This window comes from Haemaphysalis longicornis, unplaced genomic scaffold (genome assembly GCF_048455015.1).
Source record: "Haemaphysalis longicornis isolate Haplotype H1 unplaced genomic scaffold, Haemaphysalis longicornis Haplotype H1 scaffold_7, whole genome shotgun sequence".
NCBI lineage: Eukaryota > Metazoa > Arthropoda > Arachnida > Ixodida > Ixodidae > Haemaphysalis > Haemaphysalis longicornis.
Genome location: NW_027526422.1, coordinates 58,952,790 through 58,964,984, shown reverse-complemented (window position 1 = coordinate 58,964,984; position 12,195 = coordinate 58,952,790). Strand labels below are relative to the sequence as shown.

At 45.3% G+C, this 12,195-nt stretch overlaps 1 protein-coding gene across 1 annotated transcript in view; it reads left to right on the top strand.

Annotated features, from left to right (window-relative positions):
* Kz (putative ATP-dependent RNA helicase kurz) overlaps positions 1-12,195 on the top strand; it is a 29,646-nt gene extending 17,451 nt beyond the window's left edge. The window contains exons 14-26 of the mRNA XM_077677458.1: positions 766-862; positions 1,612-1,677; positions 1,764-1,842; positions 2,424-2,614; positions 3,853-3,900; positions 4,274-4,430; positions 5,040-5,160; positions 6,011-6,074; positions 6,197-6,311; positions 6,885-7,022; positions 7,797-7,965; positions 9,646-9,743; positions 11,770-12,195. Of these exons, the coding sequence (XP_077533584.1) occupies positions 766-862; positions 1,612-1,677; positions 1,764-1,842; positions 2,424-2,614; positions 3,853-3,900; positions 4,274-4,430; positions 5,040-5,160; positions 6,011-6,074; positions 6,197-6,311; positions 6,885-7,022; positions 7,797-7,965; positions 9,646-9,743; positions 11,770-11,852 (1,426 nt within the window). The 3' untranslated portion in view covers positions 11,853-12,195. The remainder of the gene's footprint in view (positions 1-765; positions 863-1,611; positions 1,678-1,763; positions 1,843-2,423; positions 2,615-3,852; positions 3,901-4,273; positions 4,431-5,039; positions 5,161-6,010; positions 6,075-6,196; positions 6,312-6,884; positions 7,023-7,796; positions 7,966-9,645; positions 9,744-11,769) is intronic.

The window sequence follows — 12,195 nt, the reverse complement described above, 5'->3', positions numbered from 1 at the left end:
ACCCTTGCGAACAAATATAAACCAGCCAGAACATATTTCGAGCGCACATACCTACTCCAGAGCCAATTGAAACCGAAACCAACACCCACCTTTGAGCGCGATTTGATGTTCCAGGCTGATCGACACCTGGATCTTCACTTGAGCTGAAATCCGATCTCTAAAGCCGCATTCCGACTCTTCACTGCCACTCTCATCGTTAAAATCCACAGTAGAAGGCGAAGATATGCGAGACGAGATGAGGCGGATTTCTTATCGCGCTCGCGTGAGCATGACGCCATGTTTGTTTACATTCGAAACCACTGCCCGTCAGAATAAAATATCTGATGCGTTGCCGCCTGGCGATAAAAAAAGAAACTTCACAAAAGAGGAAACTCCAGTTTTCAAACTATCTCCTAGATGTCGCTAGGTGTTCCATTGAGCGAAAATTTGTATTCTGCAGGCTCGCGAAACCATCGATCATATGTGATCGATGGCCTATGGAGCGGTCCCGAAAGAGTTAAGAGTGAAGGCAAGTTTGCTTTAGGGGTACTTCATTACTGACATTTGCCTGTATCTGTTGCCTTTGAAATAAATGGCTCCTTTTGTATTGTTTCTATTTAATAAATGTTAGCTTGAGCAAAAGGATCCTACATTATTCTACATTATCAAGTATTGTCATTGTCATAGATTTGTTCAATGTATGTTAACAAACAGATAATTTATTTGTTTATTCAAAATGGTGGAAGTCTCAAAGCTTATGCTCCTGTTTCTTTTTTTTTTATCTAGGTTGTACTCATCTGCTGTGTTCAACGATGAATTTCAGAAGTTCACACCACCAGAAATAACACGGAGACCCGTTGAGGACCTAGTCCTACAGATGAAGGTATGTGTGTTGGGGCCATTTCAAAGATGCAGTTAGTGTATACCGTTGGAGATGATGCTTCGGGGAAACCCCGTCACATAGCCACTTATTTGCCTGGCCACTTTTTAGAGATGCGCGTTGTATCAGGCATTGCTGTTGCGTCCAAGTAATGTTGCTGATAGTCTGCGTGACATACTTAATTGCACATTTGCCTTTTCAATTTTGAATCAATATGCTGCCGTGTGTGGTTTCACTTTCCTCGGACTCTGGGCAGTTTTCTAAACAGCCTAACTTTTTTTTTTTTTTTTTTTTTTTACTGGGCTTCTTAGCGTGCCTTTATTGCTTTTGACGACAAGTTTGGGGCAGCAATGATGTTAGGTATACATTTCAATGCCGTATGAAAGAAACTGCTACGAGAACAGTAAAGCATTATTGCAGATGCAGCCGCTGTGTTGGTTTAGCTTAATTAAACAAGTAGCTGGTGCTCGTTCATAAGTATCATCAGTGTAATACTGCATTGGTATGTTCGTCTTGAGAGGTACATTGAGCATGCTACGTACTTGGTACACTCGCTGAATTGGTTGGGTGGAAAACTGTGGAATCTGCTATTTCTTCAAAACATGGTGTGGGATATTGTTTGGCAGCGGGTATTTTCCCTGTAATAGGCAATTGTAAGTTGTAATTTTATCTTGAACAACGCAAGGAGGGGCCCTAACAAAACATGGCCCGTATCATAACGTTGTTTTCCGCACGTTCTCCTACGTCGACAGGCAATGAACATAGACAAGGTAGTGAACTTTCCCTACCCATCACCTCCGGACAAGGAGGCTCTCAAGGTGAGTCCTTGCATATATCTGACAGCCATCCAGGATGCTACGTCTGCTCAGGTGGCTAGCACAATCACAACCTTATCTCTTTTCAGGCGGCCGAAAAGAAGCTGATTCTTATGGGAGCACTGGAAGAACTGCCCAAGCCAGCACGCTTCAAGGACCTTGCCAAGTGTATGTCTTGCTTGTTTATTTAGCGATGCTTATTAATGAAAAGTCTGAGGACACCTAAGCATTCTCACGGATTGTGAATGTGAAAGCATGAATGTCCAGCTAAACGCTTAAAACCCCTTTGCTTCTGCCTCGTGCTGTCGAAGGGCTTTGTAATCCTGCTACTTGAGACACGTTGCTTTGCAATCCCTTGCTTTGATCCATCTCTTACGCATTGCACCACTACTTGTTCCTGCTGCTGTTTTAATGGGAGAGTTGACGATAATGGTGAATTTCGTTGTGCTTGCTTGTTTGGCTGTATTCTTCTGCCTCCTTGGTCTATGGCATACTGCATGGGATAATCACCTCTCGCTACTGCACAGTTTAAGCTCATGCTCTGAAATGCCTCGTCCCGCGGAACACCTTGTGCTACGGAACGCTTCCAAAGGAGCCATTTTGCAACTTCCAATGTCGGCTTTTTTGTTCAATGGGCTATTGAATGCTTTTGCGTGAGTATAATTTTGGGCTGCGAGGATGGCTTTGTGTGAAGAGTACGGGCTGGGCATCAGTTGCGGATCCGCTTCCCCCCTTCCCTCGGTGTGCAGGGGAGTGGAGCGCACGGGTGACCCCCCTGGGGCGTGCCATGTCGTGCTTTCCCGTGAGCCCCCGCTACGCCAAGATGCTGGCCCTGTCGCACCAGCATGGCCTGCTGCCCTACGTCGTCGCCGTGGTGGCCGCCATGACCGTGCAGGAGGTCTTCTGCTCCATGGGCTTCTCCACTGGCGAAGAGAAAAACGTGCGTACAGGGAGCAGCACCGATCGCATGCTTGGGAGGACTCAGTCCCATGCATGGGAATCTGGCACCCTCAGTAGTTCTCTTGGGGCCAAGCTCTGTGTGAAAGCCAGCAATGTGGGGGCAGGATTCTGAGAGAGAGAGAGACTAAACATATTTATTGGTTTCTAGTAAAGAGTCTTTAGGGTGGCCTCCTCATTCCAGGAGTCCATTGGCACGAGCCGCGTCTCAGGATTCTGAGTCTTGGTTCTCGGAATAGGGGTTCCTAGTGGGAACTGCTTGCTATGTGCTGTGTAACGGTAGCCTTCGAGCGTCTGCATGTTCACATGTGAGTGTATGGCAAGGGAAATGGGGTGATCTCTTCATATTTCTTTTTATTCCCCAGAATGTGTAGTTTCATGGTGAGATTTCATTGCGGTAAAAAAGCAACCATGCTATCTATGCTGTACTTGAGCAGGCTGATGTGGGCTTGTGAGGAACCCTTGCGGGCAGGAAACCGAACTTGCAGCCTTTCCCACACTATGAACAGGGTTGTTCGTTTCCAGGTTTTATATTTTTTTTAAATGGGGGGTAAAAATTAAGTGCCATTTTTCAAGATGATAACCGGGGAGAAATCGGGTTTTTTGTAAAACCATCCTTAAATTCGTATTGCAACATGTCGGTCTCTGTTCAGGACCTGTCTGATTGTTGAACGTACCTCAGCCGGGAGAAAGTTCTCTCGGCATCACAGCTTCCGTTAGCTAGGCACAGCAATGACAGCGCAGCGTTTGCCAACCTGGGGCAGCGAGCGGTAGAGGCATGCCAATACTCAAAGAGTTCGAAAGCTGTGTTTTGTGGGGCTTCCTTCAAGCAAGTACTGGTTGAGAGCGGCAGACCGTCAGCCCACAGTTGTGCAGATCGACACTTTGAAAGGGTTCATTCGGGCAGAAATCGGTTTTAACCCGATTCTCCCGAAACATGTTCGAGGCGTAAAAATCGAGTAATATCGGGTTTTACCTGAAAACGAACAACCCTAACTATGAGGCGTACTAGTTCCCGTTCAAAGACTAGCTGGCAGTCTAATCCCGGGTGCAGGCTATAAATTCTGGTGCCTTAGGTGTTGGTTTGTCACTGTCCTACAGCATGTGTCTGACAATTTTGGGAGATGTTTGGGAGGCTGAAAATAATAAAAGTGTTTTTGTATGTTGGATAGCGTAACTAGGCAAACACTGAAAGGTTGTTGGTTTTTTCCTCCCTCACAGGATAAGCAAGCCAGGTGGAAGAAGGTTCGAGAAATGTGGGCGGGGCAGGTGAGCTGGCTTTTTGTTTGTTTGCTGGGTTGTGCCTTGTGTTATGATTTCTCCACTTGAACTGCATGAAAAACAAATGCCTCCTCTTTACGTCTGCACTTGATTTTGAGAAGTGTCCTGCACACTTTTTCTTTTTTTCTTTTCATGTAGATGATGTATATCACTACGATGCTGCCGTGCTAAGAATCAAGAACATGGTGCTGTTTTGCTAATTCATCACTTCAATACGAGGTGTCTTCTAATTAAACAGCTACTACGTTTTTATGGGCTTGATTTTGGTTTCAAATAGGACCGTTGGGAAGACTTCTGCGGTGTAGGGAGCGCTGGAAACCTGAGAAAGGGAGTGTAACTTCCCTTGTCACTTGCACTTCAGGGTCACTCCCTGGCTCTTGGGGACGTGATGGTGCTGCTGAAAGCCGTCGGAGCTTCTGAGTTTGTCGGTTGCACGCCGGGGTTCTGCGAGAGCCACGGGCTCCGCTACAAGGCCATGGCCGAGATCAGGAAACTGCGTATCCAGCTCACCAACGAGCGTAAGTCAGTCTTTATTTTCTCTCGAGTGTGAGAGCACGTCACATGTCTGTTTGTGAAGTATACATTTGCACAGTTGGGAGAGCAGTCCTTGCCATTTCAAGCCACATATGTTTCAAGATCTTCGTTGGCAATAAGGATTGCTACACAAACTGAAATCATTGTGGGCTTCCTGGAACAGTTGAGGGGGAGAGGACAATGGAGCAGCCTGGCTGTTGTCAGGTGCTAGAATGCTTGAGTGGCTCACACAGTCACATTCTCATCTCTTTTCTCAGCCAAAAAAAAAGCTGGTTCTCTTTTTATACCTTGTCACCTCGTCTGTGTTTCGTTAACAGTGTTCCTCTTATATTTTGTTATCCCACTGACCTGCATGACCTCAAGAGTGCACCTTACTGTCGTAGCTCCACAGGTTGAAGAAACTTCATTTGCACTGAATCGAAATAAAGAAGAGTAAAGAGTAGCGGGCAGAGAATTTGGGAAACAAAAATAAAAGATCCAAGCACTGCAGTTCGTTGTTTGGTATTTGGCTTCAACTCCATGCTGCTCTCCTCCTCATTTGTGGTGCCTCTCTTTACGTTCCTGTCTCATATGTTGGCTACTTGTCCTTTCAGTGAACCTGCTCATTCCCAACTTGGGCCTAACAGTGGACCCTGCAATGGAGCCACCAACAGACCTCCAGGCAAAGCTGATTCGCCAAGTTCTCCTCATGGGGTTCAGCGACCACATTGCCAAGTACGCGGCCTAGCAGCTTTTGGCTTTTTGATTTGCATCCTGGAGCAGTGTCTTTTTGGGTGGGGGGCAGGCGTGTGCATGGTTTGTTTTAGATTGCGGGGTTCGAAATGTGGGCGAACGTATGGGATAACAGAGGACGCCGACTAGCTGCGCTAGAGTAAGCAACCAACACATGTGTGATGCGCTGCCTGCCAAAATGGCAGCCTCCGGCTCCCCCCACATGCATGGATTAAGCATGGGGAAACAAGGGTCCCCACAAAAAGCATGTAATGATCTGGCCTGTGGTAAAATTAAGAGTTTTTGAAAGCATGTGTGGACATACGTGAAGCTGCTACCTGTGCTGGGTGCAGTTGTATCAGTGCTGATTTTTTATCTGCTGCCATTTAGTCAAAAATGTGGGGGGATAACTTTTTATGGCTGGAATGAACGTTGAGAGAGGCAGTTTAGCATGAAATGTAAAACCTGTTCTCTCTCAGATAAACTGTTTTAGTTACCATAAACGAAAGAGAGGATCTGGATCTCGTGATTTCAAATCAAAAGTATTGGAAGCAGCACTTTAAGAACAACATTTATCATAGCACATGATTGGTGCCTTGCTCCAAGTGAAAAATGCCCATACACGTGGCAAAATTTATCACCACCCATTATCATGACCCACTTTGTAACAATGTGAAAGCTAGCAACGCCCTCCATCATTTTCTGGAAGAGCATAAATATGTGTGTGTCTGTGCATGTGTGATTTCAGCCGTCATTTATCATCATATTTCACATGGTTGCCGATTTCTTTAAAGGAGAGTTTAACCCTGAGTTTGTTTTTCCCTTTGTACCTTCATGCTGGTTGTCGAAACAGAAAAATGTCTGACGAGGAGCGATGCAGTGACACGGAGACTGCCATTGCGAAGAATGCCTACAAGGTAAGGCCTACTCATTGTTATTGCTCACAGCTGCACAAAAGCAGGTGTGAGCAGCTTGTGGAAGTTCAAAGTTCAAGTGTGGTAGTTAAGTGTTTTTTTTTAACCTCGTTTCACACGTGCAGAGCATGGAGGTGGACGCCCCCGTGTTCATTCATCCCAACTCAGTGCTGAGCAGCAAACACCCGCCATTTGTGCTGTATCAGGAGATATTCGAGACCTCCAAAATGTTCATGAGGGGTGAGTAGAAAGCTGGGCACATTTTGTGTTTGTTACATAACGTTGTGCTTTTTTTTTTTTCATTGTGGATACAGCTACAAAGTGTACAGTTATTATCTGATTGTAATAAAAATTTTAGCAAGTGACTTCTTCAGGATTTCGCAATAGCATTGCAGCAGAAATCAGCTATGTACAAGGATCTTTGATGAAGACGATATTTCAGCCTGGGCAGATGTTCATTGTGGCAGTTTTCTGGTGGTTTTGTGACCGTTTGCGTGTTAGGATAGCATTTTCTGTTGTGAAGGAATGGGTGATGCGTCTGAGGTAGTTGGGACAGCCTTCTGTTGTGCAACCAGTAGCTCTTGTTGATGATGGTGATGTGATGTAAAATGTACAGTAACCTAGAAATGTTTTTGAAATTCTGGACAGATGCATTATAAAGGGTCAAGATGTGTTTTGCTTACATGATTGTTTGAACTCTGAAGTACAGGAAAAAAAGTGCAGATCCAGAAACAGTTGTAAGGCATGCCTAATTTGCTTTGCTTCAAAGCACCTGCTGTTCCTTCTGTTCACTTTGCCGTTCTTCGTCCGCAGTGGTTGCGGAAGTGGAGCCCGAATGGCTGCCCATCTACGCTCCCAAGTCATGCACGTTTTCGTCTCCACTGGAGGAGCCTCCGCCACGCTACGATCGCAAGAAGGACAAGCTGCTCTGCTCCATGACATCCACGTTTGGTGAGCTTGCCCAGCTTTCCTCCTTCTCTTACTTTGTTCTCGTAAGCTGTGCTAAGATGCACAAACCCATTCACTTGACTGCTTTACCTTGCAAGCTTGCAAAAAAAAAACTAAAAAAGAAGAGAAAGCTACTCTTTAAGTGCCATCATTACTTTTTTTTTTGTTGCTGTTAAACATAAGGTGTTGTATCTTTGCATTTTAGAGCTATGCCATAACCACGCAACTGTGTTATGGCATAGCTCTGCTGACACCCTTTGTCTGTTGGCTTGTCTGTTGACTTGTCTGTTGACTTCGTCTGTGCAAGGATTTGAAAGATTTTGTCATTGCGAAGTAAGCAGTATTAGCAGTTGCACAAAGCCCTCCTGTAGAATTTTGTGGTGTAACGTGAACTCTCACCTAGCTTCCAGGAGGCCAAAAAATTAATTGAGTAAAAAATGCAGCTGTAACTGTGTGGAACGAAACGGCTGTTGTGCTTGTGCACAGAATAGCACTGGTGGTTGTCCCACTTTCTTCTGCATTGGTAACACAAAGGGGCATTGCTTTTGCAGCCTACAAGTTTTATTATCTCTGATTGGATACTCGGTGACAGCTTAAGAACGGCACCGGAAGTGTCTGCTGTGCCTTATCACCGTAGACGGATGTTTCTCCGCGCGGCGCAAGTATAGTCACATCCTGTCCCAGCTGTGTGTCCCCTACACTGGTGTACAAATTGCGGTAGCATATTTGTTTCTTCCAGCCGGATGACTTGCTGATCCCTGGGTTGCTTTTGTGCAGGCCCCCACATGTGGCAGCTGGGGGAATCAGAGCGGGAGTTCCCCGAGGGCCTGGACCGCTTCCGTTGGTTTGCGCGCTTCCTGCTCCAAGGGGACGTGGTGCCCTTCTTCCGGAAGTATGCCAAGCTGCTGCTCTCACCACCCGTCACCATGATCAAGAGCTGGGCCAGGTGGGTGCACCACCCGGGTGGCTGTTCTCCCACTCAGCTGTGCACACTTCTTGTTCACTGCAGCCTGTACCGAGGTCTCTTGTTTGATTGAGAGTGACCGCCATACTGGTACTGTACCCACATTTTTTGGTCCAGTAGGGCACTTGTCTGCACAATTGGCACTTGTTCAGATTGTTCAAGCGCAGGTAGCAAAAAAGTGGAGGGGTCAACAGAAAAACATGGGCTCAAACATGAGAACTTGAGGATTGCAACCCGCTAAGGTGGCATAAAAATGGGACTGACTTGTAGGTGAGCAGTATGCTACTGCCCTGTGTAAACATACCAAACTGTAAACCATTATTTGAGCTCCATGAACCAGTCTTGATACCCATGTCTAGGTTGACATTTTTTATTTTTATTTCGTTTCTAACTAAATAGTTGCAAGCGTATAGTGTGCAAGGATGAAAAATATGTGCACTATCGAGTCAGCGAAAATAAAATGTAATAACCAGCCTTTGCAAGAGAGCACAGCTGAGAAGCTGTTGTGAGCAGAATATTCCTTTTAGGTAAATAATTTGTACTTGCGATTAATAAACTTCCTATTAGCTGGGGCTGGTCAATTTCAAGGTTGGTAGCACTGGCTAAGACACTGAATTTGTGAACTCCAGACATTTTTCAGTAATTGTGGTCTGTCAACCCACTGCACAGCTAAATGTGGGCTTATACTTATACTTATACACACACTTATAGTCATGCTCATTCTTATGGTACATTGAAGCCTGTTAGAGCACATTCCCTGGTTAAAAGCCAAACCAGTAACAATATATATATATTGTGTATTCTTGTTGTGTGCACTTTTTAAGTTGTCTAGAAAAAAAAAAGCACATGTTTTTCTGATACAGCTCATTTGTCTACCTGAAAATTATCTTTTCAGTGTAGTAGTAATGTTGCCAAGCTATCTTTAATTACAAAGGAAATTGTCTTTGAACCAGTCTTTTTTGTGGAGCAAATTAACGCACTGCGAAACGGATCCCTGGCTACAGAAAGCCCTTGACTGCAGCCCAGAAACAATGTCGCGCTGAGAGGAAACTTTGACTCCTCTCAGGTGGGGGGATCCTAATATGGCAGCTCCTCTTCACTGCCAAGTCTGGGAAGGTGACCTTCCCACTTTAGCCGAGAATGCCTCGGGTGCTCGGCCTGTGGTTCTAAATTTACCCCCACAGGGCAGGGACCCTAAGAATAGGGCAATCAACACACCAGCCTCTCTCTGTCTACGAAAAAGTTCCGAGAGGACGCCCCCCTCGAAACACCGCCCACCCCCCTTTAGCGGTGAAATATCCAATTTACTAAAAGACCCCAAAGATCCCCACCCTCTAAAATCAATGGCTTTAGCACCAATGAGTTAACAAAATAAACATGGTTCCTTTATTCACATGGTTATTCGGTGATTTATTTGTCCTTTCCCCACTTCACCAGAAAGTTCGCACATCTTGTATTTTTCTCGGTATGTTCGTGGTTTAGGTTGGTGGTGCGGTCACTTTTTTTTTGTAGTTTTTCGCACCTGGCGCGAAAGTTCGTTCATCCCATATTTTTCACTTGATATCTCTGTACTTCGGGTGGGCGTTCTTTCGCAACTTTACGGTAGTTATGTGTGCTTGTTGACCGTGGGGCCTGTGTGGCGGTACTCTTTTCTTCCTTCAGGCTGCAGCCCCGAACGGAACACCTGCTGCAGGCCTTGGTAGCCCAGCGAGCAGATTCGAGACAGCAGCTGTGCGACCTGTGGGAGCGCGACCCAAAGTGTGAGTGTGTGGGCTAAACTGGCACTACCTCTGCCACCCTCCCCCCCCCCCCCCCCCCCCCTTTTTTTTTTCTTTGTTACAACACTCGTTGTGTGGGTATTCCCAATGCAACTGATGGAAGATTTCCCTTTATTAATCTGTACTTGTTGGAATGTAAATCTCTTGCTTGAAAGCCATTTACCTAGCATTTTTCATTGGGTAGTCATAGTATTGAGCTGCCCACAAAATGGACAAAGGACAGCAAGGTACACTGCAAGGGAAAGTTTGACATCCACCTCAATGCAGCGGTACAGCTGCATTGAGGTGGATGAGGTGGAGTGAGAACGGCTGATTTTCTTACTCCACCTTGGGGATTGCCCCAAAATCTGGTTGATTAGCAAGGTACACTGCTTGTTGTAATAGCGTGTTTCAAGATGGCTCTGTAGGTGGTGCCAAAGGACTCAGATTAGCTAGATACAGCTTAAAGATTTTCTTTTTTCCTTCCAACGTTGGTGCTGGGTGCGTTAAAAGTATGAATTCAATCAATGTGCATTGTTCAACAAGTGCTTACTTTAAAACTATTTGACCTAAATTTTAAGTGAAATTGAATAGAGCGAACTTCATTGTTTGACCGGGCGTGGACACCTTTTATAGTATTGGAAATTTAGCACAACCCAACTTGCGAGTGAAGAGTGTCTTGCAATGATCAAACCCACACGCTGACAGCAGAGCAGGTATTTGTGTGCCCAATGCATAGCAAATGGGAAGAAAACAAGTGCGACATGACAGCACACCAGTTGTAATTTTGTGCTGCTTGGTGTAGTGTCATGTGGGACACCATTACGTGGGGAAGGGGGAGGGGGGGAGGAGCACATAGTGACATAATGACATAGTGACAAATTCGGCTTCCAAAAGCCCTAGGATTTGGGGGTGGCACAGGGGAGGTTAACTTCAAGGCTGTCGAGGCGACGAAAAGAAGATTAGAATGCTGGTGGACGAAAAGCAGAGAGGGGAATATTGCCTAGGACAGCTACCACCTGTAACTGGGAAATAAATATTTAGTGCCTAATAAGCTTTTTTTTGTGTGTCTTCCCTAAGAGCGAGCGCTAGTATTGAACGAAGAGTATAAAACATAGGTATATTAGTTCCTTTTGGTAAGATGACACGTCATCACCCCGCTACAAAGCAGAAACCAATAGCAATCATCATCATCATCATCATCATCAGTGCTTTCGAGCCCATTGCAGCCGATTGTTTACCAAGTTTACAAACACTCCAGTTCAATACTATTTCAATGGTTTCGGGCAGTACAAAAGGAAACATCTGCGTAAGGGATGCTTATTTCTGGTTTCTCTTTGTGTGCTTGAGTCCTTCAGTTATATTTGGGCTGCCTGTAATGCGCCGAAAATATTTCTCTAGGTGCAGTCCTGAATTCTGACTTCTTATTTTGCTGGAAAATTTTTAGTTCCTTCCCCTTTGGTATTTGGTCAGTTTTGTCGCTCGATCAAGTAAAACCGCCATCTCAATCATGCAGTTCAACCCCCTGGTCATCACTCAAATCACCTTTAAGAAAAGGCACGCATGACGAGAGCACAGCCATGCTTTGATAGCTACAGTGCCAACGCAGAGTACTTCGAGTGACAAGCCCTGAAGGAAAAGTTGAATTGCTTTCCGAAGGATGGGGTGGGAGAAGTAAAGAGAGAGGTGTGTGAAAATTCAAGGAAAACAAGTTCAAAGAAGCTTGTTAGGTAATGTGTGAAGACCACGACAGGCTAACTTTTATGTGAAAGCAGAACGACAGAACTTGCGTCAAAGCTGTAGTTGGCGGCTTGTCTGTGGCACAACTGAGGGGAAAAAAACAGGCGTTTGAGGTTTGTGACCACGGCCCAGTTGGTCAGGATTAATCTACAAAAAGTTGTTGCTTATTTATTTCGTTTAACTTGGGTGTCATTCATGTATGTGCCAGCATTGGGAACAATTAATTTGAACCTTTGTAGCAGTTTGCATCTTTTCTCTCTCTCTCTCTCTCTGCATGGGCACCAAACAGACCTGCTAAAGGAGTACCTCGAGTGGGTACAAGAGAGTCTGCACAACGAAGTCAGCCTTGCGTGGCCTCCGAAACAGAAGTGAGCCAATCCGTTGGCATCTTTACTTCGACGCAAATGTACATACACAATAAATGTGCTGTAAATTATTGCTGAACAGGCTCTGCTTGTTTGAAAATGTTGTGAAAAGATTAAATTACGGCCATGAATGCAAGCGTAAGTGAAAGCAGTTGTGTTGCTTTTAACAGTTGCACTGCTGTAAATAAGCCCAAGACAGAATGCTTCCTGCAAGTTAGTACTTCAAGGTATAGTGTATTAGCCTGTATTTGCTTCAAATGTGCTGGTGTGCAGTTCAAGGTCAATGCCCTGTGTAAAAATTGTTTATTTAAAACACACACACTGACTGGAGCAAGTGGGATGCATAAAAA